Source organism: Kogia breviceps, chromosome 3 (assembly GCF_026419965.1).
Source record: "Kogia breviceps isolate mKogBre1 chromosome 3, mKogBre1 haplotype 1, whole genome shotgun sequence".
Classification (NCBI taxonomy): Eukaryota; Metazoa; Chordata; class Mammalia; order Artiodactyla; family Physeteridae; genus Kogia; species Kogia breviceps.
This window is the reverse complement of record NC_081312.1, coordinates 137,668,363-137,696,042: the sequence shown is the minus strand read 5'-3', so window position 1 is coordinate 137,696,042 and position 27,680 is coordinate 137,668,363. Positions and strand designations below refer to the sequence as shown.

At 47.2% G+C, this 27,680-nt stretch overlaps 1 protein-coding gene across 15 annotated transcripts in view; it reads right to left on the bottom strand.

The window, feature by feature from the left end:
* Window positions 1-27,680, bottom strand: part of DAPK2 (death associated protein kinase 2) — a 129,053-nt gene that overhangs the window by 8,852 nt on the left and 92,521 nt on the right. For 7 of the 15 annotated variants that reach the window (XR_010839786.1, XR_010839788.1, XR_010839787.1 and 4 more), the window contains 6 exons: window positions 24,820-24,949; window positions 11,632-11,680; window positions 10,888-10,914; window positions 7,889-8,041; window positions 6,804-6,849; window positions 4,714-5,417 (listed from right to left, as the gene is read on the bottom strand). Coding sequence is in view for 8 of the 15 variants with exons in the window: in XM_067029711.1 (XP_066885812.1) it covers window positions 5,110-5,417; window positions 6,804-6,849; window positions 7,889-8,041; window positions 10,888-10,914; window positions 11,632-11,680; window positions 24,820-24,949 (713 nt within the window). In the remaining 7 variants the exon portion in view is untranslated. The remainder of the gene's footprint in view (window positions 1-4,713; window positions 5,418-6,803; window positions 6,850-7,888; window positions 8,042-10,887; window positions 10,915-11,631; window positions 11,681-24,819; window positions 24,950-27,680) is intronic. The other 8 variants (XM_067029714.1, XM_067029716.1, XM_067029713.1 and 5 more) reach the window with 2 other exon arrangements.

The following is a 27,680-nucleotide window of genomic DNA, read 5'->3' as shown; positions in this document are numbered from 1 at the left end:
AAACTCCCTATCAGAGATTCCTGCTGAAGAATTTATGAGGCAAGTCAGTCTGAAGTTTGCTTTAAATTACTTCAAAGCTGGGTAAGAGGTATATGGAATTCACTCTGCCATTCTCAATACTTTTGTGCAAGTTTTGAAAATCCCCCATAACAGGAAGTTAAAACCAGAAAGTCTCCCTCTTTTAAATCTGTGTAACCTCCTTCCCTTTAATCTCCATTTGACGGCTCCAGGTTCCTGACACCAAGCTGGGCTCGTCCCCATCCCTCCAAATTCTGCCTGGTACCTTCCGCACAAGGCTACAGCTTGGAGGGGAGTGTTGGGGGCAAGACCCCCCCCCCCGCCCCGAGAATGTTTCTGCCCTCTGCCGCCCTTCTTACCCTTCCTCAGTCAAAGTTCGTCTCCCTCCTGTTTTCTGGAATATTAGGTACCCCTGTTTTCTCACTCACCATGGCCTTTCTCACCTCCCAGTTGGCTGGGGCCCCATCCGTCCCAGATACTGAGTCTTCTATTCAGGGGTTGTCTTGTCCTTCTCTGTCACCTCCCTCCAAAGCCAGAGCACAGTCAGTGTTTGTTCAATGAACTGGCCTCTTTTGCCCCTCAAATATGCCCACTGCTGGGTCTCCTCTCCAGGGCAAAGAATCTTCTCCACAGGCCAAGAGTTTCACAGACAAAGCAGAAAAGGCCATTCAGTTCCACAGACATGTACAGAGGCTGCCAGTGGAGGTGGGAGCTGAACACCCAGCCACCTCCCACGAGGGCCCACAGCCCTGCCTGATGGAGTGAGGTGGGAAGTTCTCCACCTTCAAGATCACCTGGAGAGGTAGGTGGCTGGTACGGGGGAAGGGGTTCACAGAGGAGACTCTGGCTTCTCCTACCATTATTACTCTGCTCCATTCCCTCACTGCCAGCATCCTGCATCTGCAGAATCACCGGTTACCACATTATCACGCCATCTCCACCCTTCCCCACGCAAAAGGGTAAGCGTGGGCAGCATACCTCTGCCTCAGAGGAGGGACAGACTGCTGCCTTCCACAGGCACTGACTCTCCAGCCTCCTTGGGAATCGCTATTCAGGAAGATGTCACACGCTCACCCTGCCCTCTCCAGGATGGCATCTTCCCAGAGCACAGAGGCTGACTTTTCATTCACAGCCTGGTGAATGAAAGGATCCTCTGTGATGGTAGATGGGCCGGCCCACAGAGCGGCGCCCCCCAGGTCTTCGTCCGTCTAGGTACCAACGAAACACCCCATCCCGCCACCATCGGCCCTGCCCTGCCCTGTCCTTGATGTCTCTGTTAAAATGCCAGCTATGGGCGTGTAGGGAGGAATCAAGCAGGTCCTCTGGCTGGGCATTCCACAGGCTTCCCTGGGCTCCCCTTGGCATCAGGTTCTGCTGCCAAAGGGTGATGGGAGTTGGACCAGCCAGGTGACAGAGGAAGGTCACAATCTCCTCTGATTTCCCTGAAAGACTTGGGGGGCATTGCTCACTTCACTTCACTTTGTCTTTGGCAACTCTTAGTGCATAAAAGAGTCTGTTCATAAAACATCTAAATGACAAGTTGTTACCCACGACTGGACATGAACACAGAGAAGACAATTCCACTGCTGTGAGGAAAACCACTTAGGGTTCTGACCCCCCAGCTCTGGGGCTGCTGCGGGACTCTAGACAAATCCTGTCCTGTAAAATCCTGTAAAAAGAGGGTGTCGGGTGGCTCATGTCTGAGGACCCCCCAGTATGGACAGTGTGAAGCTGATGCCAGGATTCTAAAATAACCACTTCTCTCTCCCTTTTCCCAGTCTCCCTAATTCAAATGATCACCCACATCTTACTACTTTATTGCATTTTATTTCAACCTTCACAAGAAAATTTGCCCTGAGTTGCTCAATCAGGGGCTTCCTTTCCTTAGGAAACCTGTTGACTTGGTCAAAGGGACCTTTAATCTTTGCAGTGCCTTATGCCAAACGGGTACATCATGTCCTGTAACAGGGCAGGAAAATTCTTGGAGAGCTCGTAGATGGGTCTTTTGTATCAGTTCTTCCAGACAGGGTTTAGGGAACAGGGCTTTGCCATCTTCCATTGATTCCAAGATGCACATTTTTGGATCTCTGAAATCAGGACTTAACTCCCAAACAATGGCATCATATCCTTACTGTCGGTCTGAAGTGAAGGCAGGTGTTCCAGAAGATGACCACACTGATTCTTTCAGCCACTGGGGCCACCCAGCCTCAAACTGTTTGACGTTAGATTCTCTGCTCGCGGTTCTTTTGTGGGTTTTTTGTTGTTGTTGTTGTTTTGTTTATTCACTTGTTTTGAGGTTCTTTTGGATCCCACGGATTGTGCAAATGCAGAAAGCAAACCTGCGCGAGTACCATGGACCTGGGACTCCTATTCTCAGTGGAGGATTTTTCCATCCCTCTCCCCAGTGTCAAGGTTGAGACACACACGTTCCCTTGCCTCCCCTTCCTGCCTGGTGGCTTTATTTCCCATTTACCCTTTCAGTGAGGGTGTCCCAGCTTTGTATGTGGAGTCTCCTATTGGACTTCCCATCCTGGGCTTTTTTTTTCTTTATTTTGGGGTCATAAAATAATGATGTATTTACATTTGATGAAAATATGCTTTCTTACAGTTGATGAAAAAAGTTTCTGTTACAAATATTATATGTGATATTTGAAGTGATCCAGCAGGCAAATAGAATTAGAGGTAGGATTTTAAAGAAATGGTTTCATGGGATCACAATCTCATGCCTCATCCTAGACCACTCCCCATCTGTGCTGCTCACTGGGCATCCCTGCCCCTGCCAGCACATCAGGCTGTTGACTGCCTGGCACCCATCATGGCTCCCCATGACTCTTGGGATGAAGGCAGAGCTCTTTAATACGGCAAAGCCCTGCTGCTCCTGTCTTCTCTCCAGCCACATCCGCACCATACTCTGTTCTCTCCCCTCCAGCTTTCTTTCTGTCTGAGCAATTGCAGCTCCCAGGCCCCCTCCCAGCACAGAGCCCTGGCATGACAGCTCTGTGGGGAGCACTACCTTCTCCCTGGTTTGCTTAGCTGATCTGAGCCCCAGCATCGCCACCTCAGGGATGCCTTCCCTGACTAGATCATGCCCCACTGCAGGCTCCTGCTGCATCCTTCTCTTTCATTGCATAGGTCCCAGGTGCAGTTCTACCTTTGTAGAATGTCCTTTTTTGTTGTTGTTTTTTGTAGAATGTTCTTGATGAATGTTGGAATCCGTTACTGGACTGCAAACTTCGTGAAGGCAGGAAACATGCCTGTTTTCACTCAACATTGTATCCCTGGGGCCAGGCTGAATGCCTGGCAGTAGATAGGTCCTTAAAAATTCTTTGTGAATGCACAGATGGATGTGTCTTGGTGTAACCTGCCCCACAGCAGAGAGTGAACTCTTGGAGACTGGGGCAGTTAGGGGAAGCAAAAGGAGCAAAGGACATCATTAGAAGGTCTCCACCTTTGCCCCTATTGTGACCTTGGGCAAATCACATCCTCTCTGTTTCCTCAGCTCCAAATTGGGAATAACACCAACCCCACCTATCTGACAGGGGGGTTTTGTGAGTCTGTGAAGGCACTTTGAAATGATACGAACTGTTCCCTCACCCCCAAGCTTCTAGCACAGCACTGGGCCCACACTCCCACACTCTTTCTCTGTGAGCTAGTTGGCTGGCCCCTCCTCCGGGAAAAGGGAGACAACATGATCCAGTCCTCAGGGAGGGGTGCGCACAGCTTGAGGTCAGGAAGGGAGCGCTGAGCCTTGGGCTCCCCAATCTTAATGTCCACCCTCTTCAGACCTTAGGGACATGAGAAAAGGAACCTGCTTGCTGAGTCCTTTCTGGCCTTCATTCCCAACACAAGACTGGAGCCCTTAGCCAGAGGCGGGAAGTGGAGAAGGGCGAGATGCTGCCCCCTCCCTCCTATTCTGCAGGGACACAGCTGGATGGGAACGATAAACTGCGTGCCTTCTAGGACGCACTTCTTAGGACAATTGCCGGAAGGTATAAAGCTTCCACCTGACTTGGCAAAATACGTGAAAATGCTTACTTTACCTCTGGGATCTGAACTTTAATATTAACGTGGATTTTTACAGTAAAGCCTATTTCTTCCCATATACTTCATCTTAGAGTCGGGCATCCTGGGTTTCTGTTTCATCTGTATCAACTCGCTATTAATGAACCTAAGTCGTTTTCCCTCTCGAGGTCAATTTCCTCTTCAGTTACATGGAAATGACAGTAACAACAATAATAATACCACCTACCTTCCTGTCTCATAGGTTCCTTTAAGGATCAAAGCCATAAATGCTTGGTAAGTGAAAAGTCAATGTAAATGAAAAGTAATCTTTTCTCTGTGCATTCAGAATCCCTCCTTCAGCAGCAGGAAAGCACCAAGCCAACTGACTGTTATCCCTAGTTAACTAGAATATTACCCAAGACCTGCAATCTATAAGGCGGGAAGTGAGATGTGAACAAATCCATTATCACAAATTAGTTATCAAGTATCTCTCCAGGGCCAGCTGTCCTCCCTCTGTAGGAGGGTACACTGAGGGGTGTTCTTCCTCAATCATTTTAACAGCTTAGCTGCCCTGCCAGCCACCCTCCCAGAAAACCAGGCTGGTGAGAGGAGGTACAGAATGGATAACTAGCTAGCCCCTCCGTGATTCTGGATTCTGGGAAGGGGGTGGAAGGCTATGCTACAGACACACACCCCTGCAGGAGAATTCTAGTCGATGCCCCGGCAGGGCAGTTGGGAACAGGCTTCAGCAAACCATCCAGGATGCATTCCTGACTCGATTCTGGTGCTCAGAGCTTCAAGCTGGCCTAGACTTCCTCACTGCATGATCTGTTGAGCAGCTCCCTTAGGCACTCACTGGAGTCCTGGCAACACACGGAGCTGGAGCTGTCCACGCTCCCACTCTCCAGCTGGAAGCCGCCCACCAGTTCCTGGAGCCACTGTAAGTCTGCCAAGAGCTCCTGCCCCAGGGCTTCAAATTGCGCCTGCAGATGGTCCAGTTTCCTGGCTGTGCTCCGGAGGCGGGACCCCGTGGCCCGGATGTCCTCTCGCAGGAGCTTCTTCGAGGACTCTACTTTGCGGAACTCGTACCTGAGCTGGGACAGGTCGTGCCGGGCTCTCTCACTCTCCTCCCGGTACCAAGCCTCCTTCTCATTGTAGATGGAGACCAAGGTCTCCACATCGTCCTGGATGGTGTCACGGGCCCCCGCCAGGGCCCGGCATCCCTGGTCCACCCGAGCCACGTCCTCAACCACACAGGCAAAACGCTCAAAGTTGACATAGGTGTTGTCGGGGGGCATGCTTGAGTGGCATTTGAGGGTGTACTCTCTCAGGCGCTCGGTCTTCAGCTGGGCGGGCTCTGCCTTGCGCTGTTCAGGGGTTCTGATCTCTCCTTTGGACTAGGGGTGTTTAGACAGAAGGGTCAGAGTTACTTTGACGTCTGCTCCTAGGGCAGTCCAAGGTGCAGGCAGACGGCACACGAGCAGCCTCTTTGCATTCACTGCATGCGCCAGGCCACGGGGAGGACCAGGGCGGAATGATCGCCCACACAGACCGTAAGAAAGGTCAGGTCGAGGAGGATGGGTGCTGCCTGCACACTCATTTCGGGGCAGGGTGGTCCACGGCCATTAGAGAGGGTCTCCACACGCATAGCATTTAAGGGTGCTCGCACAGACAAGCAGGCTAGAGCCAGGATTCTGCAGGCATCCACTCAAGGTGGAAGCATACAAGGTCATGGCTGATGGGGGGAAGCTGGGGGCTTCTCTCCCTCATGGCCAGTGGGCTCCCTGGGCCTTGGCAACACTCGGCAAGCTGAGCTAGGAGGCAGCCCACCAGACTCCCTAGCTCTGTGGTCTGGGCCCAAACCTGGAGGGCCCCTGGCCTTCCCCATCCTTCAACAGGCAGATGAACCTGGCCTTCTCCAGAGCACTCCAGCCCTCCCTGCTCTCCATCTCCCGTGGGCCTCTGCCCCTTCTCATCTGCACCCTCAGATCATCCTCGCCAGCTCTCCCATTTAACAATTTCAGTGAATGGGAAGTCTGGTGACATCCCTGGGAGCACACATCTCATCAGTCAGCAGAACTAGGGCTAGAATCCCACTCTCCTGGTTCCTATCCTGCCAAAGTTCTTTTCACTGGCTCTTTACTGTGCCTAGACTGCAAGGCCCTCTGAAAACCCAGCAGCTGGAAGCCCAGTTGCAAGGTGGGTTAGGCAGGGAGTCACCTTTGTGTCCCCACCCTCCCCAGAGAGAATGGTACTGCCCTAAGGAGTGGCTGCCTCTGTCTCCCTGCAGGCCTCCACCTCAGAGCCCCATTCCCTGAGGTCTCCAGGGGCCTGGAGAAGCCAGTGACTGGTTTGAGTGTCATCCTTTACTCAGAACTTCGAGAGTCAGAAACAAGGAGCCCTGGTTACAAAGTTGAGGTTTTTAACTGTCATTGATCTCTCTCTACAACTGAGGAGTCCTGATTTCTGCTTTGAGAATGACACTGACATGTCCTCTGACAAAGAACTCTTTGTAAGATGGGCCCAAAGAACAAGGAGTTCAACTGACATTTGTGAAGGTTTCATTTCATAAGTCACCTGAACACGTGAAATAGAAACTTAAACTTGTAGACCTATTTGAACAAGCCCAGACCCTTGGAAGCCCCCAACGAGCTTTCGTCTGTGCTTGAGGGTCAGTGTTTCAAGCAAAGGCCTTTCCATAGGTCCCCTGCATCCAGCCGCCCCAGGCAGCCCCGGCGACAGAGCAGGGACCTGCTCACTGGAACTCATCACTGTGCCCTTACCGTGATCCAGGGGTGTCTGAGAGCCTCTTGGATCGTGAGCCGTTTCCTGCAACGGGGATCAGAAAACAGTGATGATCCATGAGAAGCTGAGAGCAACAGTCTCCATTTTCACTCTTCTTAGACCTCCCTTTTGGCATTCTTCAACCACTGCCATCAAACCAGAATAATAAGGGATGCAGAGGTGGATGGGGAACTGGCTGCATTCTCTGCATTCCAGAGAAAGTGGTCCAGGAAGACACCTCAATAAAATGACATCACCTAAACCCTCATCTTTGGTCCCAGAGTTGAAGGGGCCAATACCACACTATGGAAGAGTCATAAATGCTCTCCACTGCAAAACCTTTGGTCTCTGTTTTTCTGTTTGCCTCGCAGATCCACTCTCTGCCCTTCCCTGCTCTGTACCCATGTAGGGTGATCCCACCTAGCACTGATCTTCAATCGGGAAATTGGGACCCTGCCCTTTAGAGGATCCCCCTCTGCCTCTCTCTAAAATCTGTGGGACCAAGAGGATACGGTCTTCTAAAGTCTGTGGACCTTACCCCTGCCTCATCTAGGCCATGCTCTGGGCACGCAGCACCCTACAAGTCCTTGCCCGTCTCCTTCTTTGATCGCACAGCCACGGGGCTCACCCTGGGCCCTGCAGAAGGTGTGGGATAGCAGGTCTCCTATTCTCCCACTGTTCTGACCCCTCTGGGCCCACTTCTGCCCACTCCCATCCTGAACTGACTTGAAAACCCTGCCACTTTCCTTTTTGAATCCTAGTTCCAGGTGCCTTTGGGACAGACTGCAAAAGATAATGAGCCCTAGAGAAACCCAGGCTGATTTATACATGCGCACACACACACACACACACACACACACACAGAGTTATTTGCATTTCAGCAGGAAAAGAAACCAGAATGACTTGAGGAAACAAGATGAATGCCAAGTCTTGACCAGTCCACACTCCTCAGCACCCGCCCAGATTAGACCACAATGGCCGATGATAGCCCATGGCAAAGCAGGGACAGACGGACACGTCTTTGGGAGAGGTGGCAGGAGAGAGTCAGTACCTGAGAAGCCAGAGCCCTTCTCTGTCCTCTTACCGGGTCTCTTTAACCAGAAGCTTCCGAATGAAGTCCTTGGCCAGCTCGCTGGTCTGGCTGAAGAACTCCTCATCAAAGTTGTAACTCACTGCTGTGATATTTGCCAGTGTTTCCTGCTTCGTGTCTCCCAGAAAAGGGGATGCTCCACTGAGGCTGGGCACACAGAGAGGAAACACGTGACTGTGGGAAAGTAGACGAAAGTGGGGGTGACGGACTCAGGGAACCCTGACTCATACTGCTGCGTGGGTGTGGGAGGCTCCCCGCAACCCTGCTGCCCCCTCTGGGGTGGGGGCAGTCAGCAACTTTTCAAATGAGTCCAATTCAATACGCTTTATGGAGCTCCCGTGACAGAGAGAAGTACCTGTGATAGAGAGAAACCGTGTCTTCAGGGGACTCGAAAGAGGAGGGGAGACAAATACAGAGACCTGGCTCTTCATCCTCCCCAGCAGAGCACAGAATAAGACAGAAGGACAGAAAAAGGGCTGTGGGAGCACAGGACAGAGGGGAGGCCCAGAGCAGCCTTCCTGGGAGAGCTGACATTTGCATCAGTTGTTGTCCTGAAGAATGAAGAGGTTGTCAGCAGTCGCAGAAGGAACTGGAGGGTCTTCTAGGCTAAGGGAGCAGCTTGAGCAAAGCCTGAGAGGTGTGGCAATAGGTGGGCCGTTAGGGACGGGAAGGGTGAGTGATGTTCCCCTGCAGGGTTTGTGGGGGACGTGTTGTTCAAAGAGTGACCCCTGAATCTACTGTCTCCTGACTCATATTCCAGATGTGCCATTGTCCCAGAGGTCCCTGTGCTCTACCCTAACCCTCCATGCGCTCCCTGCCTTGATTAGTGATGTCACTTCATGAACGTACCCGAGCTAGAAACACAGCAGTCATCTTTGACTCTTCCTCCCATTCCCTCACCATTTCTATTGGTTCCATTTCCTAAATACCTCTTAAAGGTCATCCCTATGTCCAATGACACTTTCTTGGGATAGTGAAAGCAAGGTACCCTGGGAAAAAATCTGATATTTCAATCCTGGATTTGCATCCCAGCTCTCTGCCACTCATGCATGAACCTAGGAGAGTTACTCAACCTCTCTGAGCTGCAGTTTCCTCATCTGTAAACTGAAGAAAATAAACGTCTCCACCTCACATGACTGTTGTGAATAAATATATATAAAATGTTGAAGAATAAATATATAGAGACTGTCCCGTGCAATCCTGGCCCATACTAAGAACTCTGGAATTGATGGCTGTTATTACTGTCATTGTTAGCACACAAAGAACCCTCTATGGCTCCCCTTTTTCTATAGAATCACATCTGAACTTCTGAGCAAGGCATCAGAAGTTGGTCCACACGCTCCATCTATTTCACCACACTTAGCAAGCTCACTGCTCCCTTCCTTGGCTGGGACAGCCCTTCCTGCCCTTTCCACCAGGAGAATTCATGTCATTCCTTCTAGCCCAGTTCAAATCAATCTCTCTCTCTCTTCTCTGTCTCCCCCTCCCCCTCTCCCATTATACCTTCCGCGGTCCCAGCAAACCAGTGGCTCTCCCATCTGTGTCTCACAAAGCCATGTTCATACCTAAAGGATAACCTTGGTCCCACTGGGTAAGAGTTCGCCGTCCGGTGTCTCCCCCACACACAGGGAGCTCCAGGCAAGCAGGACAGATTCTCCTTCACGGAGTATCCTGAATGCCTGGCACAGTGCCCACCATGGAGCAGGCCATCAGTAACCTGTATGGAATTCAATGAGCTACAAGAAGATTGTGTGCCCTGGAGACACTGGAATTCCATACTCTTTTAATATGGAAACCGGAGTTCTGAAGATATCAAGGTGTCAAGAGTCAACATCTGAATATTCTGGCTCTAGTCTGGAACTATACAGCAATGCAGCAAATTCTCTCTCTCTGCAAATTCCTCCTTCAAATTCCTCCAGGGCTTTTAAAAAATACTGATGCCTAGACCCCACTCCTAGTCATTCAGATTTCATAGATCTGGAGTGGGGCCTGGGCCACAGTAGATATTGAAAGGTCTGATGTGCAGCCAGGGTTGAGACACTGCTGCAGCTCGGGGGACAGGATGGGTGGGGGGCGGGAGGCGTCTACCACGTCGCACAGAGCTCCCAGTCCAAGGGGAGTCAGGAATGCTTTACGGGGATGTTGAGAGAGTTGAGTGCTGGTGCCCCATCCTTCATCCCCTCTGGCTGTCGGCTGCCTCTTACCCAGAGTGCCATAAAAATACCATTTTCCAGGAGTGCTGTGCGAGGAAACAGTTGGGAAGTACTGACGAAATGAACACCAACTAATCAGCCGTGTCTGTGTCTGAGCAGTGCCGGGAAGTTTGCACATCGGCTTATTTAACCCTCACAACACACCCATGGCAGGAAGTTTGTGATTCCTACTTTTCTGATGAGAAAAACAGGCCCAGAGATTAAGTCTCTGCCCCAGGTCACAGAGATGAAAAGTGACAGGTCCACTACCCGATGCAGGAAATCTCTGCTTAAGCACTTAATACTTCAGTGACAGGAAAGAGAGACTCTGGGGAAAAGGGAAGAGAGAGAATGTGAGAGGAGAAGGGATACTTGAGAAAGGCAGGGAAAAGGCAGAGAAAGAAGAGGCAGGGTCAGTAAGGGCATGGCAGCTTGAGGGCTGTCCCAAGGCTTCGGAGTGAAAACTGACATTTTCACAGGAAACCTGGGTCTGGGTGAGGCTGAGCGGTGGATCCCCGACCACAGACACAGACTGTGTCTGTCCCCGATGCAGACACAGTCTGTGCAGGATGGAGGGCTGCAGGCTGCTCTCCGGGGTTCCTGCCCATCCCCGAGCCCAGGGTCAAATGTGTGAAATGGAGCTGAGAGCACTTAGCCTCAGGTTTGCTGTGTGGCTCTAACACATCTGGTCATGGTGTGCACTCAGGAAATGTCAGTCTGTCTGTCTGCCTGCCCCCTCTCAGCCCTCCCGCTCCCCCTGGATCTGAGCTGGGTCAGAGCCCCGGGATCAGTAATACTCACAGGATGTAGGTGATGACACCGATGCTCCTGTAAAACAAAGAACAGTCAAGTCAGGGCTGCGTGGCTGTCATCCCAGACCAGCAAGGGACTCCCCACACGGTTCTGAGGGCCCTTTCATGGCAGCCCCTGGATGCCATCTCAAGTCCCATGCCCCTCCCCACTCCACCCTTCAGCAGCAGCCTGGGACTTGTTTGGAGTCATCAAGCTCTGGACGTTGAGTCCAAGGACCCAGGTTCAAGATCAGACTCCTGCAACATGCAGGCTGCGATGATCACCTCTGAGCCTCTTTCTCCTCCTAAAATGAGGATAATGATAACTACCCCACAGGACCACTGGCAGGATTTTAGAAAACCACGTGATCAAGCTGCTTAGCCAACTGTAAAGCATGGTTCACATGAAATGAGCCCCATCTGTGCAGAGAATCCATCACTGTGGTATCCCCCGGCCCAGCACAGCACCTAGAACATAAGAGGCTCCCGGTGATCACTTGGTTGACTGATGGAATGAGCTACTGTCACTATCATCTTTATCATGGCTGCAGCAGGCCTCGGGGGAGCCTGCACCTCCAGCCTCACCTCTCCCCTTGTTCTCTGCCTCGGCCGTGTGCTAACTGGCCACAGGTCCAGCACACCCAGAGCATCCAGAGGCTCTGAGAGGTCCGTGTGAAGGAAGAGGTTTTCACGGTCAACGGGGGTGTCAGCCAGAGCTGGGGTCTGGGCCACCTGGGCGGCCTGTACAACTTACCACATGTCAGCCTCCAGGCCCAGGGGTTCATAGTTCACAATTTCTGGAGCTGAAAGAAGCCATGTTGAAGAGTCAGCAGGGGTATGAAAATGAGAAGAGATGATCATAAGGAATTTTAGGGAATTTGGTGCCAAATGTCTCCATCCTGAATCCTCACTAAGGAAAATCAGAGAGGCAGATGGGGTTAATCTGGGTCTAAGGATTTTGAGGAAAGGAGTTGCCTTTTATCCTGATAGTGAGGAAGACGGGACAAAGGGACTCCCGGAAAAGGAAGAGGAGGGTGGGGAGAGGAAGATGCCGGAGGGAACAATGGGGCCTAGAACAAAGCCTGCTTTAGAACTCTGTGCTGGAAACCAGTCAGGTCAGCCTGGAAGGTGATGGAGGAGAAAAGGAGGCAGAGAGGGAATCCACACTCCTCTGAGTCTGTCTGAAAGAGGGCAACTCCCACCTGAGGAGCAGGAGGACATTCTGGTGGCCACTGAGGTGATGAGCCTGTGGTGTCCGAGGGGCATCCAGGGGAAGATGTCCAGGAACAGGCTGGGTATTGGAGGTGGGGGTGGGGTGGACCAGAGCCGTCACACAGGCAGAAACAGGAGCCGTGCGAATGCTGCCATGACCAGGAGAAGGTGCAGAGTCTAGGAAAGAAGACTCTACCCAGGACAGAAGAGGACCAAATGGTGCCTGGTGATCAAGCCCATAAGCCCTGGAAAGCAAGTGTTGAATTTCACACTCACTGCAGGGCCCAGAGAGTGCTGAGTGTGGGCCGTGGAGATAAGGGTGCAGACGACGCTTTAAAAAACCTTAGTGATGAAATAGAGAAGAAAGAGAGGACGATAACTAGAGAAGGGAGAGGAATTGAGACTTTTTAACCACGAATGGAAAAAGGTGGGGAGTGGGAAAGGCTAAGTTTGTTCATCTAGAATAATATCAAAACCTCTGCATCTATAGGATGTGCCCCCCATCCCACCCTCCCAGATGCAGGGAACCACTCTCCTGGCTTATTTTTCAGCTTCCTAAAAATGATGCCATACTGCATGTGATCTACTGTCACTTGAGTTTTTTTCCCCACTCAACATGATGCTTCTAGCATTCATTGAATGTTCATCCATGGTTTTTCATCTTCACTGCTATATAATAGTCCATTGTGTGAATATAGATCATCTTCTAGTCATTCTCTTGGTGATCATTTGGATGGTTTCCACTTCTTTTATTATATTATTATCTTTTATTGGAAAAACATTGCTATGAACTTTTTTGTACCTGTCTCCTGAGACACACATGAAAGACTTTCTCTAGGACAGTGATATTCTAAGTGCAGTCTGCAGGCAAACAGTCTGCAGACTGTCACTGGTCCTGACAAGATATGTACAGAAATTGACAGTGAGCATTTAGAGACTTGCATAGCATTTTGACATTGCTGTGACACTCAAACTATGATCACTCTTCTAGGAATTTATTTTATTTAATTAATTTATTTATTTTAACATCTTTATTGGAGTATAACTGTTTTACAATAGTGTGTTAGTTTCTCCTTTACAACAAAATGAATCAGTTATACATATACATATGTTCCCATATCTCTTCCCTCTTGAGTCACCCTCCCTCACACCCTCCCTATCCCACCCCTCTAGGTGGTCACAAAGCACAGAGGTGATCTCCCTGTGCTATGCGGCAGCTTCCCACTAGCTATCTAATTTACATTTGGTAGTGTGTATATGCCCCTGCCACTCTCTCACTTCGTCACAGCTTACCCTTCCCCCTCCCCATATCCTCAAGTCCATGCTCTAGTAGGTCTGTGTTTTATTCCCGTCCTACCACTAATCTCTTCATGACATTTTTTTTCTTAGATTCCATATATATGTGTTAGCATATGGTATTTGTTTTTCTCCTTCTGACTTACTTCACTCTGTATGACAGACTCCAGGTCCATCCACCTCACTACAAATAACTCAGTTTCATTTCATTTTATGGCTGAGTAATATTCCATTGTATATATGTGCCACATCTTCTTTATCCATTCATCTGTTGATGGACACTTAGGTTGCTTCCATGTCCTGGCTATCATAAATAGAGGGGCAATAAACATTTTGGTACATGACTCTTTTTGAATTATGGTTTTCTCAGGGTATATGCCCAGTAGTGGGATTGCAGGGTCGTATGGTAGTTCTATTTGTAGTTTTTTAAGGAACCTCCATACTGTTTTCCATAGTGGCTGTATCCATTTACATTCCCACCAACAGTGCAAGAGTGTTCCCTTTTCTCCACACCCTCTCCAGCATTTATTGTTTCTAGACTTTTTGATGATGGCCAATCTGACCAGTGTGAGATATCTCATTGTAGTTTTGATTTGCATTTCTCTAATGATTAATGATGTTGAGCATTGTTTCATGTGTTTGTTGGCAATCTGTATATCTTCTTTGGAGAAATGTTTATTTAGTTCTTCTGCCCATTTTTGGATTGGGTTGTTTGGTTTTTTGTTATTGAGCTGCATGAGTTGCTTATAAATTTTGGAGATTAATCCTTTGTCAATTGCTTCATTTGCAAATATTTTCTCCCATTCTGAGGGTTGTCTTTTGGTCTTGTTTATGGTATCCTTTGCTGTGCAAAAGCTTTGAAGTTTCATTAGGTCCCATTTGTTTATTTTTGTTTTTATTTCCATTTCTCTAGGAGATGGGTCAAAAAGGATCTTGCTGTGATTTATATCATAGAGTGTTCTGGGCTTCCCTGGTGGCGCAGTGGTTGAGAGTCTGCCTGCCGATGCAGGGGACATGGGTTCGTGCCCCGGTCCGGGAAGATCCCACGTGCCGCGGAGTGGCTGGGCCCGTGAGCCATGGCCACTGAGGCTGCACATCCGGAGCCTGTGCTCCACAACGGGAGAGGCCGCAACAGTGAGAGGCCCGCATACCGCAAAACAAAAACAAAAACAAACATAGAGTGTTCTGCCTATGTTTTCCTCTAAGAGTTTGATAGTGTCTGGCCTTACATTTAGGTCTTTAACCCATTTTGAGTTTATTTTTGTGTGTGGTGTTAGGGAGTGTTCTAATTTCATACTTTTACATGTAGCTGTCCAGTTTTCCCAGCACCACTTATTGAAGAGGCTGTCTTTCCTCCATTGTATATCCTTCCCTTCTTTATCAAAGATAAGGTGACCATATGTGTGTGGGTTTATCTCTGGGCTTTCTATCCTGTTCCATTGATCTATATTTCTGTTTTTGTGCCAGTACCATACTGTCTTGATTACTGTAGCCTTGTAGTAGAGTCTGAAGTCAGGGAGCCTGATTCCTCCAGCTCCATTTTTCGTTCTCAAGATTGCTTTGGCTATTCGGGGTCTTTTGTGTTTCCATACAAATTGTGAAATTTTTTGTTCTAGTTCTGTAAAAAATGCCAGTGGTAGTTTGATAGGGATTGCATTGACTCTGTAGATTGCTTTGGGTAGTAGAGTCATTTTCACAATGTTGATTCTTCCAATCCAAGAACATGGTATATTTCTCCACCTATTTGTATCATCTTTAATTTCTTTCATCAGTATGTTATAGTTTTCTGCATACAAGTTTTTTGTCTCCTTAGGTAGGTTTATTCCTAGATATTTTATTCTTTTTGTTGCAATGGTAAATGGGAGTGTTTTCTTAATTTCACTCTCAGATTTTTCATCATTAGTGTATAAGAATGCAAGAGATTTCTGTGCATTAATTTTGTATCCTGCTACTTTACCAAATTCATTGATTAGCTCTAGTAGTTTTCTGGTAGCATCCTTAGTATTCTCTATGTATAGTATCATGTCATCTGCAAACAGTGACAGCTTTACTTCTTTTCCTATTTGGATTCCTTTTCTTTTTTTTCTCTGATTGCTGTGGCTAGAACTTCCAAAACTAGGTTGAATAAGAGTGGTGAGAGTGGGCAACCTTTCTTGTTTCTGATCTTAGCGGAAATGGTTTCAGTTTTTCACCATTGAGAATAATGCTGGCTGTGGGTTTGTCATATATGGCCTTTATTATGTTGAGGAAAGTTCCCTCTATGCCTACTTTCTGCAGGGTTTTTATCATAAATGGGTGTTGAATTTTGTCAAAAGCTTTCTCTGCATCTGTTGAGATGATCATATGGTTTTTCTCCTTCAGTTTGTTGATATGGTGTATCACCTTGATTGATTTGCATATATTGAAGAATCCTTGCATTCCTGGAATAAACCCCACTTGATCATGGTGTATGATCCTTTTAATGTGCTATTGAATTCTGTTTGCTAGTATTTTGTTGAGGATTTTTGCATCTATGTTCATCAGTGATATTGGCCTGTAGTTTTCTTTCTTTGTGATGTCTTTGTCTGGTTTTGGTATCAGGGTGATGGTGGCCTCATAGAATGAGTTTGGGAGTGTTCCTCCCTCTGCTATCTTTTGGAAGAGTTTGAGAAGGATAGGTGTTAGCTCTTCTCTAAATGTTTGATAGAATTCGCCTGTGAAGCCATCTGGTCCTGGGCTGTTGTTTGTTGGAAGATTTTTAATCACAGTTTCAGTTTCAGTGCTTGTGATTGGTCTGTTCATATTTTCTATTTCTTCCTGGTTCAGTCTCGGCAGCTTGTGCATTTCTAGGAATTTGTCCATTCTTCCAAGTTGTCCATTTTATTGGCATACAGTTGCTTGTAGTAATCTCTAATAATCTTTTGTATTTCTGCAGTGTCAGTTGTTACATCTCCTTTTTTATTTCTAATTCTATTGATTTGATTCTTCTCCCTTTTTTTCTTGATGAGTCTGGCTAATGGTTTATCAATTTTATTTATCTTCTCAAAGAACCAACTTTTACTTTTATTGATCTTTGCTATTGTTTCCTTCATTTATTTTTCATTTATTTCTGATATGGTCTTTATGATTTCTTTCCTTCTGCTAAATTTGGGGTTTTTTTGTTCTTCTTTCTCTAATTGCTTTAGGTGCAAAGTTAGGTTGTTTATTTGAGATGTTTCCTGTTTCTTAAGGTATGATTGTATTGCTATAAACTTCCCTCTTAGAACTGCTTTTGCTGTATCCCATAGGTTTTGGGTCGTCGTGTCTCCGTTGCCATTTATTTCTAAGTATTTTTTGATTTCCTCTTTGATTTCTTCAGTGATCACTTCGTTATTAAGTAGTGTATTGTTTAGCTTCCATGTGTTTGTATTTTTTACAGATCTTTTCCTTTAATGGATATCTAGTCTCATAGTGTTGTGGTCGGAAAAGATACTTGATATGATTTCAATTTTCTTAAATTTGCCAAGGCTAGATTTGTGACCCAATATATGATCGATCCTGGAGAATGTTCCATGAGCACTTGAGAAAAATGTGTATTCTGTTGTTTTTGGATGGAATGTCCTATAAATATCAGATAAGTCCATCTTATTTAATGTGTCATTTAAAGCTTGTGTTTCCTTATTTATTTTCATTTTGGATGATCTGTCCATTGGTGAAAGTGGGGTGTTAAAGTCCCCTACTATAATTGTGTTACTGTCGATTTCCCCTTTTAAGGCTGTTAGTATTTGCCTTATGTATTGAGGTGCTTCTATGTTGGGTGCATAAATATTTACAATGGTTATATCTTCTTCATGGATAGATCCCTTGATCATTATGTAGTGTCCTTCTTTGTCTCTTGTAATGGTTTTTATTTTAAAGTCTATTTTGTCTGATTTGAGAATTGCTACTCCAGCTTTCTTCTGATTTCCATTTGCATGGAATATCTTTTTCCATCCCCTCCCTTTCAGTCTGTATGTGTCCCTAGGTCTGAAGTGGGTCTCTTGTAGACAGCATATATATGGGTCTTGTTTTTGTATCCATTCAGCCAGTCTGTGTCTTTTGGTGGGAGCATTTAATCCATTTACATTTAAGGTAATTATCGATATGTATGTTTCTATTACCATTTACTTAATTGTTTTGGGTTGTTCTTGTAGGTCTTTTCCTTCTCTTGTGTTTCTTGCCTAGAGAAGTTCCTTTAGCATTCGTTGTAAAGCTGGTTTGGTGGTGCTGAACTCTCTCAGCTTCTGCTTGTCTGTAAAGGTTTTAATTTCTCCATCAAATCTGAATGAGATCCTTGCTGGGTAGAGTAATCTTGGTTGTAGGTTTTTTTCCTTCATCACTTTAAATATGTCCTGCCACTCCCTTCTGGCTTGTAGGGTTTCTGCTGAAAGATCAGATGTTAACCTTATGGGGATTCTCTTGTGTGTTATTTGTTGTTTTTCCCTTGCTGCTTTTAATATGTTTTCTTTGTATTTAATTTTTGACAGTTTGATTATTATGTGTCTTGGCATGTTTATCCTTGGGTTTATCCTGTATGGGACTCTCTATGCTTCCTGGACTTGACTGACTATTTCCTTTCCTATATTAGGGAAGTTTTCAACTATAATCTCTTCAAATATTTTCTCAGTCCCTTTCTTTTTCTCTTCTTCTTCTGGGACCCCTATAATTCAAATGTTGGTGCGTTTAATGTTGTCCCAGAGGTCTCTGAGACTGTCCTCAGTTCTTTTCATTCTTTTTTCTTTATTCTGTTCTGCAGTAGTTATTTCCACTATTTTATCTTCCAGGTCACTTATCCACCCCTCTGCCTCAGTTATTCTGCTATTGATCCCATCTAGAGTATTTTTCATTTCATTTATTGTGTTGCTCATCGTTGCTTGCTTCCTCTTTATTTCTTCTAGGTCCTTGTTAACTGTTTCTTGCAATTTGTCTATTCTATTTCCAAGATTTTGAATCATCTTTACTATCATTATTCTGAATTCTTTTTCAGGTAGACTGCCTATTTCCTCTTCATTTGTTAGGTCTGGTGTGTTTTTATCTTGCTCCTTCATCTGCTGTGTGTTTTTCTGTCTTCTCACTTAGCTTATCTTACTGTGTTTGGGGTCTCCTTTTTGCAGGCTGCAGGTTCGTAGTTCCCGTTGTTCTTGGTGGCTGTCCCCAGTGGCTAAGGTTGGTTCAGTGGGTTGAGTAGGTTTCCTGGTTGGGGGGACTAGTGCCTCTGTTCTGGTGGATGAGGCTGGATCTTGTCTTTCTGGTGGGCAGGTCCACATCTGGTGGTGTGTTTGGGGATGTTGGCAGCCTTATTATGATTTTAGTCAGCCTCTCTGCTAATGGATGGGGCTGTAGACCTGTCTTGCTCTTTGTTGGGGATAGGGTGTCCAGCACTGTTCATTGCTGGTCCTTGAGTGAAGCTGGGTCTTGGTGTTGAGATGGAGATATCTGGGAGATTTTTGCCATTTGATATTGCGTGGAGCTGGGAGGTCTCTTGTGGACCAGTGTCCTGAGGTTGGTTCTCCCACCTCAGAGACACAGCCCTGACGCCTGGCTGGAGCGCCAAGAGCCTTTAATCCACACGGCTCAAAATAAAAGGGAGAAAAAATAGAAAGGAAAGAAAGGAAGGAAGGGAGGAAGAAAGAAAGGAAGGGAGGAAGGAAGAAAGGAAGGAAGAACTGAAGGAAAGAAGAAAGCAAGAAAGGAAAGAAGGAAGGAGGAGAGGAAGAAAGGGAGGAAGGAAGGGAGGAAGAAAGGGAGGACGGAAGGAAGAAAGGAAGGAAGGAGGGAAGAAAGGAAGGAAGAAAGGAAGAAAGGGAGAAGACAAAATAAAGTAGGATAAAATATAGTTATTAAAATAAAAAATAATTATTAAGAAGAAAAATTTCTATTAAAAAAAAACGGATTGGTCTAACCTTAGGACAAATGGTGCAAGCAAAGCTATACAGACAAAATCTCACACAGCAGCACACACATACACACTTACAAAAAGAAAAAAGGGGAAAATAATAGTATATCTTGCTCCCAAAGTCCACCTACTCAACTTGGGATATTTCGCTGTCTATTCAGGTTTTCCACAGATGCAGGGCACTTCAAGTTGATTGTGGAGCTTTAATCCGCTGCTTCTGAGGCTGCTGGGAGAGACCTCCCCCTCTCCTCTTTGTTCGCACAGCTCCTGGGGTTCAGCTTTGGACTTGGCCCCGCCTCTGCACGTGGGTTGTCCGAGGGCGTCTGCTCTTTGCTCAGACAGGATGGGGTTAAAGAAGCAGCTGGTTCTGGGGCTCTGGCACAGGCCGGGGTGAGGGAGAGGCATGGATGCGGGGCGAGCCCGCAGCGGCAGAGGCCGGCGTGACGCTGCACCGGCCCAAGGCGCGCCGCGCGTTCTCCCAGGGAAGATGTCCTTGGATCCCGGGACCACGGCAGTGGCGGGCTGCACGGGCTCCCGGAAGGGGCGGTGTGGAGAGTGACCTGTGCTCACACACAGGCCTCTTGGTGGCGGCAGCAGCAACCCTAGCGTCCCACACCCGTCTCTACTGTCCGTGCCGACAGCCGCATCGCGCCCGTTTCTGGAGCTCCTTTATGCGGTGCCCTCAATCCCCTCTCCTCGCGCACCAGGCAGCAAAGAGGGAAGAAAAGGTCTCTTGCCTTTTCGGCAGCTCCAGACTTCAACCGGACTCCCTCCCGGCTAGCCGTGGCGCACTAGCCCCCTTCAAGCTGTCTTCACTCTGCCAACTCCAGACCTTTCTCTGGGATCCGACTGAAGCCCGAGCGTCAGCTCCCGGCCCTCGCCCGCTCCAGTGGGGGAGCAGACAAGCCTCTCGGGCTGGTGAGTGCCGGTCGGCACCGATCCTCTGCGGGAATCTCTCCGCTTTGCCCTCCGCACCCTGTGGCTGCGCTCTCCTCCACGGCTCCGGAGCTTCCGCCTCCGCCACCCGCAGTCTCCGCCCTCGAAGGGGCTTCTAGTGTGTGGGGATCTTTCCTCCTTCACGGCTCCCTCCCACTGGTGTAGGTCCTGTCCCTATTCTTTGTCTCTGTTTATTCTTTTTTCTTTTGCCTTACCCAGGTACGTGGGGGGGTTTCTTGCCTGAGGTCTGAGGTCTGAGGTCTTCTGCCAGCGTTCGGTGGGTGTTCTATAGGAGAAGTTCCACGTGTAGATGTATTTCTGATGTCTCTGTGAGGAGGAAGGTGATCTCCGCGTCTTACTCTTCCACCATCTTCTCGCCTCTCTCGGAATTTATTTTTATTGTATCTTACTGAACAAGCAGTCCAGGATAGACTTTTTTTTTCAAGTGGTTCATCACAGAGAGTTTGAGGACCACAACTCACTTTCCAGTGCTCATCTGCTCGATGTACATACACACTCATTTCTGTCCTTCAGGTGCTTTTGTTTGTCCATTTTCATCTGTGCGTTTCATCTTCTTTCCTGTCTTTTTTTTTAAATCGCTTTTTGTTAGTTTTCTTATTGTTTTTTTCCCCAGCTTCTATTTTTGTAATGGCTATCCCTGAGACTTTACTATGAATATCAAATAAATTCTAACATAAATCAATATTTTGACCCTCCTCTAACAATACAAGAAACTTAGAACACATTTCAAGTACTCTGTCCTAGCTAACATTATTTTCTTCAGTTTCTAGTTCTTTTTTTCAATCCTACAATTAAAACTTCATCATCAGCATCATCGTTATCATTATTTAGGAAAGAAAATAATTATATTTGCCTAATGTTTTACTGATTTTCTTTGCTCCTATTACTTCTTGCATTGAGAACTCCCTTCAGAGTCATTTTCCTTAACTCAGAAGTACATCTTTTAGAAGTTCCACTAATGAAGGTCTGTTGGAGGTTAACTGTTTTTTATAGTTTTGTCTTTTTTGTTGTTGTTCTTTTTTGGTTTTGCTTTTTTTCTGAATCACTTACCTTCATTCTTCTTTTTTTTCGGTATGCGGGCCTCTCACTGTTGTGGCCTCTCCCATTGCGGAGCACAGGCTCCGGATGCTCAGGCTCAGCGGCCATGGCTCACGGTCCCAGCCGCTCTGCGGCATGTGGGATCTTCCCGGACCAGGGCACGAACCCGTGTCGCCTGCATCGGCAGGCGGATTCTCAACCACTGCGCCACCAGGGAAGCCCTTACCTTCATTCTTGAAATATAATTTCTCCACAATTATGGGGTTTTTATTTTTCCTCAGCTCTTTGGAGATTATATTCTATTGGACATTGGTTTCCATTGTTGTTTTGAGAAGTATGCTGTCAGTTCAGTTATTGGTTTTTGTTTGGTTTTTTTTGTTTATTGTAGGTAACCTGTCTTTTCTCTCTGGCTGATTTTTAAGATCGTCTCTTTGTATCTGGTGCCCTATACTTTAACTATAATGTGTCTAGGTATAGATTTTTTTTTCTGATTGATATACATTGTCCTTTCTGTATCTGGGGATGCATGTTTTTACATTAGTTCTGAAAATTCTCAGCAGTTCTATTCAGATATTGCTCCTGTATTGTCTTTATTCCCTTGTCCAGGAATCCAAATAGATCTATGTTAGGCTTCTTATTTTAAACTTATTTCACTTATCCTCTCTTTAATATTTCTATATCTTTGTCACTCTATGGTATTCTAGCTGATGTTTTCCAGCTCAGTCTTCCAATTCTTTAATTCTCTCCTCAGTTGTGTATAATCTGCTGTTTGCCCCATCTACTGAGTTTTAAATTTCTATGAGTATATATTGAATTTCTTAAAGTTCTATCTGGTTCTTTTAAAAATTTGCCCGGTCATTTTTGAATCTCTTATTGCCTGCTCATTCTTGTGAGTCTACCTGTTATTTCTACATACATTCCATTTATTTTATAGTCAACATCTGATAATTTTAATATCCTACATCCTTGAACGTTAAATCTTGCTAGTCTCTGATAAATGCTGATATGTATACTTGCCTTTAGGAGAGGTCCTCCTATTGAATATTCTTGTTGCTCACAGCTCCAGCTCTACGTTCATTTCACTCGATTTTCAAGGTAGGGATAGGTGATGCTGAAGGAGTTACTACACTTAAAGTCTTATCTTACTTCCTATGAGTCCAGAATTGCATGAAAAACAATATTTTTCTCAAGAATCCAGTTTTGTAGTGAGAGGACGTTTTGGAAGACCTGGTCCACCACACTCCCAGAAGCTGACACTTTTTAACCCTGGTCTCAGGTTAAAATTTCAAAGAATGGCGGGAATAGGGAAGAGTGGTTATAACCTGTGTTCAGGGATCTTGAGAAAAGGAAGTCATCATAATTTGGTCAGGGGCTTAGAGAAACCACCCTATATATCTGTAAGGTGCAAATAAGACCAGTTCTGGGCTGGAGCTGTGTCACACTGGCTCACAAGAAGAGTCAACTGTGGGCATCTTTGCCCAACTCTGAATTCAGTGACAACATGTTGGTAGGTTGAAATTGACAGATGCTATTCAAACTAATTAGAGTTGTACTCTGTTTTGTTCTGAGACCTGGTTGTTAGACATTTACCAGTATACCACTGGGAAAAACCCTCCACAGTCTGGCTCCGCCCATCAGTATCCCACTGACACTGCCAGCCCGTGTGAACCCTCTGATCCATCTAGAGTGCACAGTGAATGGTCCTTGATAAATGCACTCATTCTGGTCCTTCACCCCTGCTGTGGTACCACTGACCTTGTGAGAGTGGATATCTTGTCCGAACAGTCTTTCAGAGCTGTCTATATCACTCCCTTTACACTTAATCACATCCTGTCTCATGTCACCTCTTCCATGACTGCCCTGAATTTCTAGTTGAACCATTTATTATCATTCAACACTTGGTATGAACTTAAATAAACATGCATTTTTACTACATATGTGACTGGTGGGCAGCAACTGCTATCCTGGATGAAGTTTGAGACTAGACACCTGCACCCCAGGTTCAAGTTGGCCCTGCCACCAACTCACTGTGTGACCCTGGGTGTGCCAGTCTGAGTGTGGCTTCTTACCATCACTGTGTCCCCAGTACCTAATATCTGTCATATAGTAGGTGGAGAATAACCATTGGTTGACCTTAAGTAAAATCCCCTAGCTCTCCAAGTCCACATTTAAACTAGATCAGGTGATCTGAAAATATCCTTTCAGCACCCTTATTTGATGGTTTGATGTCTTGTTTCCAAAACTAAATTGTACGCTCCCTGAGGGCAAGGTCTTCTTATAGAGACAGCGTGGTCTCATGGAAAGAGCACAGGCTTTGATGTTGGAGGTATCTGTTATTGAATCTCTGCTTTACCACCTACCAGTTGTTTTGCCTTAAACAAGGCACTTGATGGAGAAGATATTTTAAATCTGCTTCATTAGATCCTATGAGGATTAATTTAGACAATGTCTGTAGAGCACCAGGCATAGTGCCTGGCACACAGCAAGGTTTCCTTGCCAGGAGGTCTGTGGGGCCTCTGCAGTTTCATTCCACAGTGGCTGCAGAGCTGCTATGTGTGGCCTGAAAATCTATCAGGGTGGATGTTCTGATGCATCCTGTCTTCCTTTTTGATTAGACTGTGGTCAGAAGTTTGAGGCCTCAGGCTTTGAGGAGACCATTCCCTCCCTCCATCTCTAAGACCACTCCAGCTCCCAAAGCAGAGAGGTGTTGGTTCTGAACTCTCATTCATTTCCCCTCTGCAAAGCTGTTTCTTTTCTTTTTTTTTTTTTTGCGGTACGTGGGCCTCTCACTGTTGTGGCCTCTCCCGTTGTGGGGCACAGGCTCCGGACACGCAGACTCAGCGGCCATCGCTCACGGGCCTAGCCGCTCCACGGCATGTGGGATCTTCCTGGACCGGGGCACGAACCCGTGTCCCTTGCATCAGCAGGCGTACTCTCAACCACTGCGCCACCAGGGAAGCCCTGCAAAGCTGTTTCTTTATGACCATCCCCCCTCCCCCCGACCTGTGGTACAAGTCCCACCAGGCCTGGGCCAACCAAGGCTGAGAGACACAGGGAAGACAGAGACGCCAGGGCTCTGCTGGAGCTGGGCCTCCTGTGCGTGAATGAAGGCCAGGCGCACAGGAGAGTCAAGCAGGTGAATCTGGCATCTAGTAGATGATTTCCCTTCTCTTTTTCAGGAAATCAAAAGCTACTCCAGAAAAGGTTGAGTTTATGGGAATGCAAGAGGGCGAGGTAATTTTAAATGTTCATAATCTCTTCTAAGAGCAGGCGGTGGAGCCAGCTCTGGGAGGATTTAACTCTGCAAAGGACTCTAGCCCCACCTGGCCTCTCACTGCCCCACTGGGCACTCAAAGCCAGCACCTGGATCCTCATCCAGAGGCCAGTGAGACACTTCCTTCCCTACCCATTAGATTTCTAGGGGGTCTCCAAGGCATCACCTCTCAGCCCACAGGCCACAGCCCCAGACACAGGGTTTGCTACTGGGATTTTGCTACCTCTTGATCCCAGATTCTCAGTTGGGAGAGAAACAGGCCTAAAACTCACCAACAAATTCTGGCGTCCCAAAAATGTTCTTAAATTCAACTCCATCTTCTATTTCATGAGCCAGGCCAAAGTCAATCAGCTTGATGTGTGGAATGGGAATATTCTTGTCCAACAACATAATGTTTTCTGGCTGGAGAACAAAAAAAGAGAAGAAAAGGGATAAAAGAAAAGATGGTAATTAAAGCCCCATTTTATGTTTTTGCTTTGGTTTTGGGGTGGGGTTTGGTGTTCTTTTTTGGGACACCAAAACAGCATAAACACTTCCTTGTTTTTGTGTCCTCAGTCTTCTCCTGTGAACTCAAAAACAGCCACAACGCCAAGGGCAAGGCCTGGATTTTACCAAACCTGCTGCTGACAGCAGAACCAGACTCTGGCTTTAATCCTGTTTCTGTCTCTGAACGGCAGATCCCTTTAATGCAGTGCCTCTGTTTCCCCATCTGTCAAAGGGGGCCAGGGAGATACTTGCAGCATTTCCTGTAAACAAAACCACTGCCTCTCTGGGTATACGTGGGTGGGGAGGGGCACTGCAACGTAGCCTCACTTTACACATGGCTTATTGACCTCCATCTTCCTGACCACCTCTTTCCCCTGGCCGGTCAGCTTCCTGTGGACAACACTCCCCTCCTCTAGACTAACGATGTGGCTCACACTTCTCTATGGGTTTAACTAACATTGGCCCTCGGTGGGACACAGGAAAAAAACACCTAATTTCCAGGGAAAATACCAGCCGCCCAGACTATTCCCAGCCCAGTAGAACAGCTGCCAGATCTAACACAACAATGGGGGTGTGTGTAGGTGGGGGGACAGCCCTGTCCTGGCCTCACTCAGCCCAGGCTCCCAGTGAGGCTAGAACAGGATCCTGAGCCTAGCCTTCTCACTCCCACCCAACCCCTCAGAGCACTCAGTGGGTGAGCAGTCCCTCTGATTCATCTTCTTTCCTCCTGCTCCTCACCAGGACCATCCTACATCCCATTCGAAATGGAATGCCTTGAAAACACACATCTACACAAAAACTGGTACACAAATGTTCACAGCAGCATATTCATAACAGTCCCAGAGTGGAAGCAACGCAAATGTCCATCAACTGATGAGTAGGTAAACCAAATGTGGTATATCCATACAGCAGAATACTATTCAGCCATAAAAAGGAATGAAGGCAGAGAAAAAAATAAAAAGGAACGACGTACTGATACATGCTACACTGTGGATGAACCTTGAAAACATTGTGCTAAGTGAAAGATCAGTCACCCAAAACCGCAGATTATACAACTGCATTTATATAAAATATCCAGAATAGGCAAATCCTCAGAAACAGAGTAGATGAGGAGTTGCCTAGGACCAGGGGATCGGGGAGTGACTGCTAATAGGTACAGGGTTTCTTTTGGGGGTGATGAAAATGTTTTAAAATTGACTGCAGTGTTAGTTGTACAACTTTGTAAATTGTAGACTTTAAATGGGTGAATTACATGCTACGTGGCATATAAATCTCAATAAAGCGGTTTTAAATCAATAGATAAGTAAATAAGTGTTTGTTTATTTTTAAACACTTTAAAAAAGTGTTTTTTAAGCACTTTTAAATAAGTGTTTAAGAAAACTGAATGTCCCTGTTTCTCAAACTACTGGAGAATTTCCCACCTTGCACTTTTGCTCTCATTATCTGCTCTACCTGGAAAGCCTCTGCTCAATCTCGGCCCACTGAAATCCTAGCCAGGCTGCAAAGACTAACTCAGTCCACCTCTTCCTTGAAACCTTTCCTCAGAAGCACTGAGCCTTCTCCCCATATCCACAGACATGAACCCTCCCTCCCCTGGGGCCCCTTCATGCTCATTGGAACCTTTCTGCTATGACAGTTGTCACACTCTCTCTTGTCCAACAGTCCTCGATGTCTGTCCTCGATGCCCTACTGGACCCTCAGCTGGAGGGAGGATTCAGGTCTTTGCATCTCTGCCCCCACAGCGCAGAGCTCAGAGGGGGGCAGGTGGAGGGTGGCCCTAAAAGTTGGCTGAACTGATTCTGAATCCGCGTTGAAGACAGCCCAGGTGTCCCCATCCCGAACTTCCCGGCTCCCTGGTCTCTGTGACCTCACTTCACAGTGGCTGGAAACTTTCACTCAAGTGAGTTGGATGAGGAATCCCTCCTTTTTCTTCCTTTTTTAAAAAAAATAATATAATATGTTTCCTTTTGCATTTTAAAAGTGTGTTTATTCTTTTCCCCCCTCTGGAGATTTCTCTCAACTTATTTTGAAACTGTGCCAAGTCCTTTCCCAAGGCAGGGTGGTTCCTTACACTCTGCAGAAAGGAGAGTGAGGGCAGGGGGAGGTCAGGACACAGGATACAGGCTGGGGGCCCCCTCCGGTGCCCTGACCCGGCCCTCCGGTGGCCGCCCAGGGACCCCAAGCATCCTGGCACCCCCTGTGGTGAGCTGCACCCTCCCTGCCGCCCACCATCTCCTGAGCAGGAGGCTTCTCCTCCCTCCATTCCACCACGTTCCCCAGCCACCTTTTGGGAACTTCTCTCTTCCTGGGAACAGCCCTGAGGCTTCTCCCTGGGGTTGAGGGGCCCGGCCCGGGTCCTCCTGACCATCCCCCAAAACCCACTGAACAGGGCTGGGAGCCGCAGTGGACAGGGGCAGACACACTAGCCCCGGTGGTCCCCAGGACTTGGGGACAGTAGGGACGGGGGGCAGAGACCCCACAGGAAGGAAGGAGGAACAAGTGCAGGCAGGATTCTCCCAGGTATTCCTGGAGAATCCCTGGGAAAATCCTAGGAGACTCCCCCTAGGAAGTGAGAAGCGTCCCTGCCTCACATCCTCTCATCTCGGTGGCCCACAGTCAGGGGAAACAGTCTCTCCACTGGCTTGTG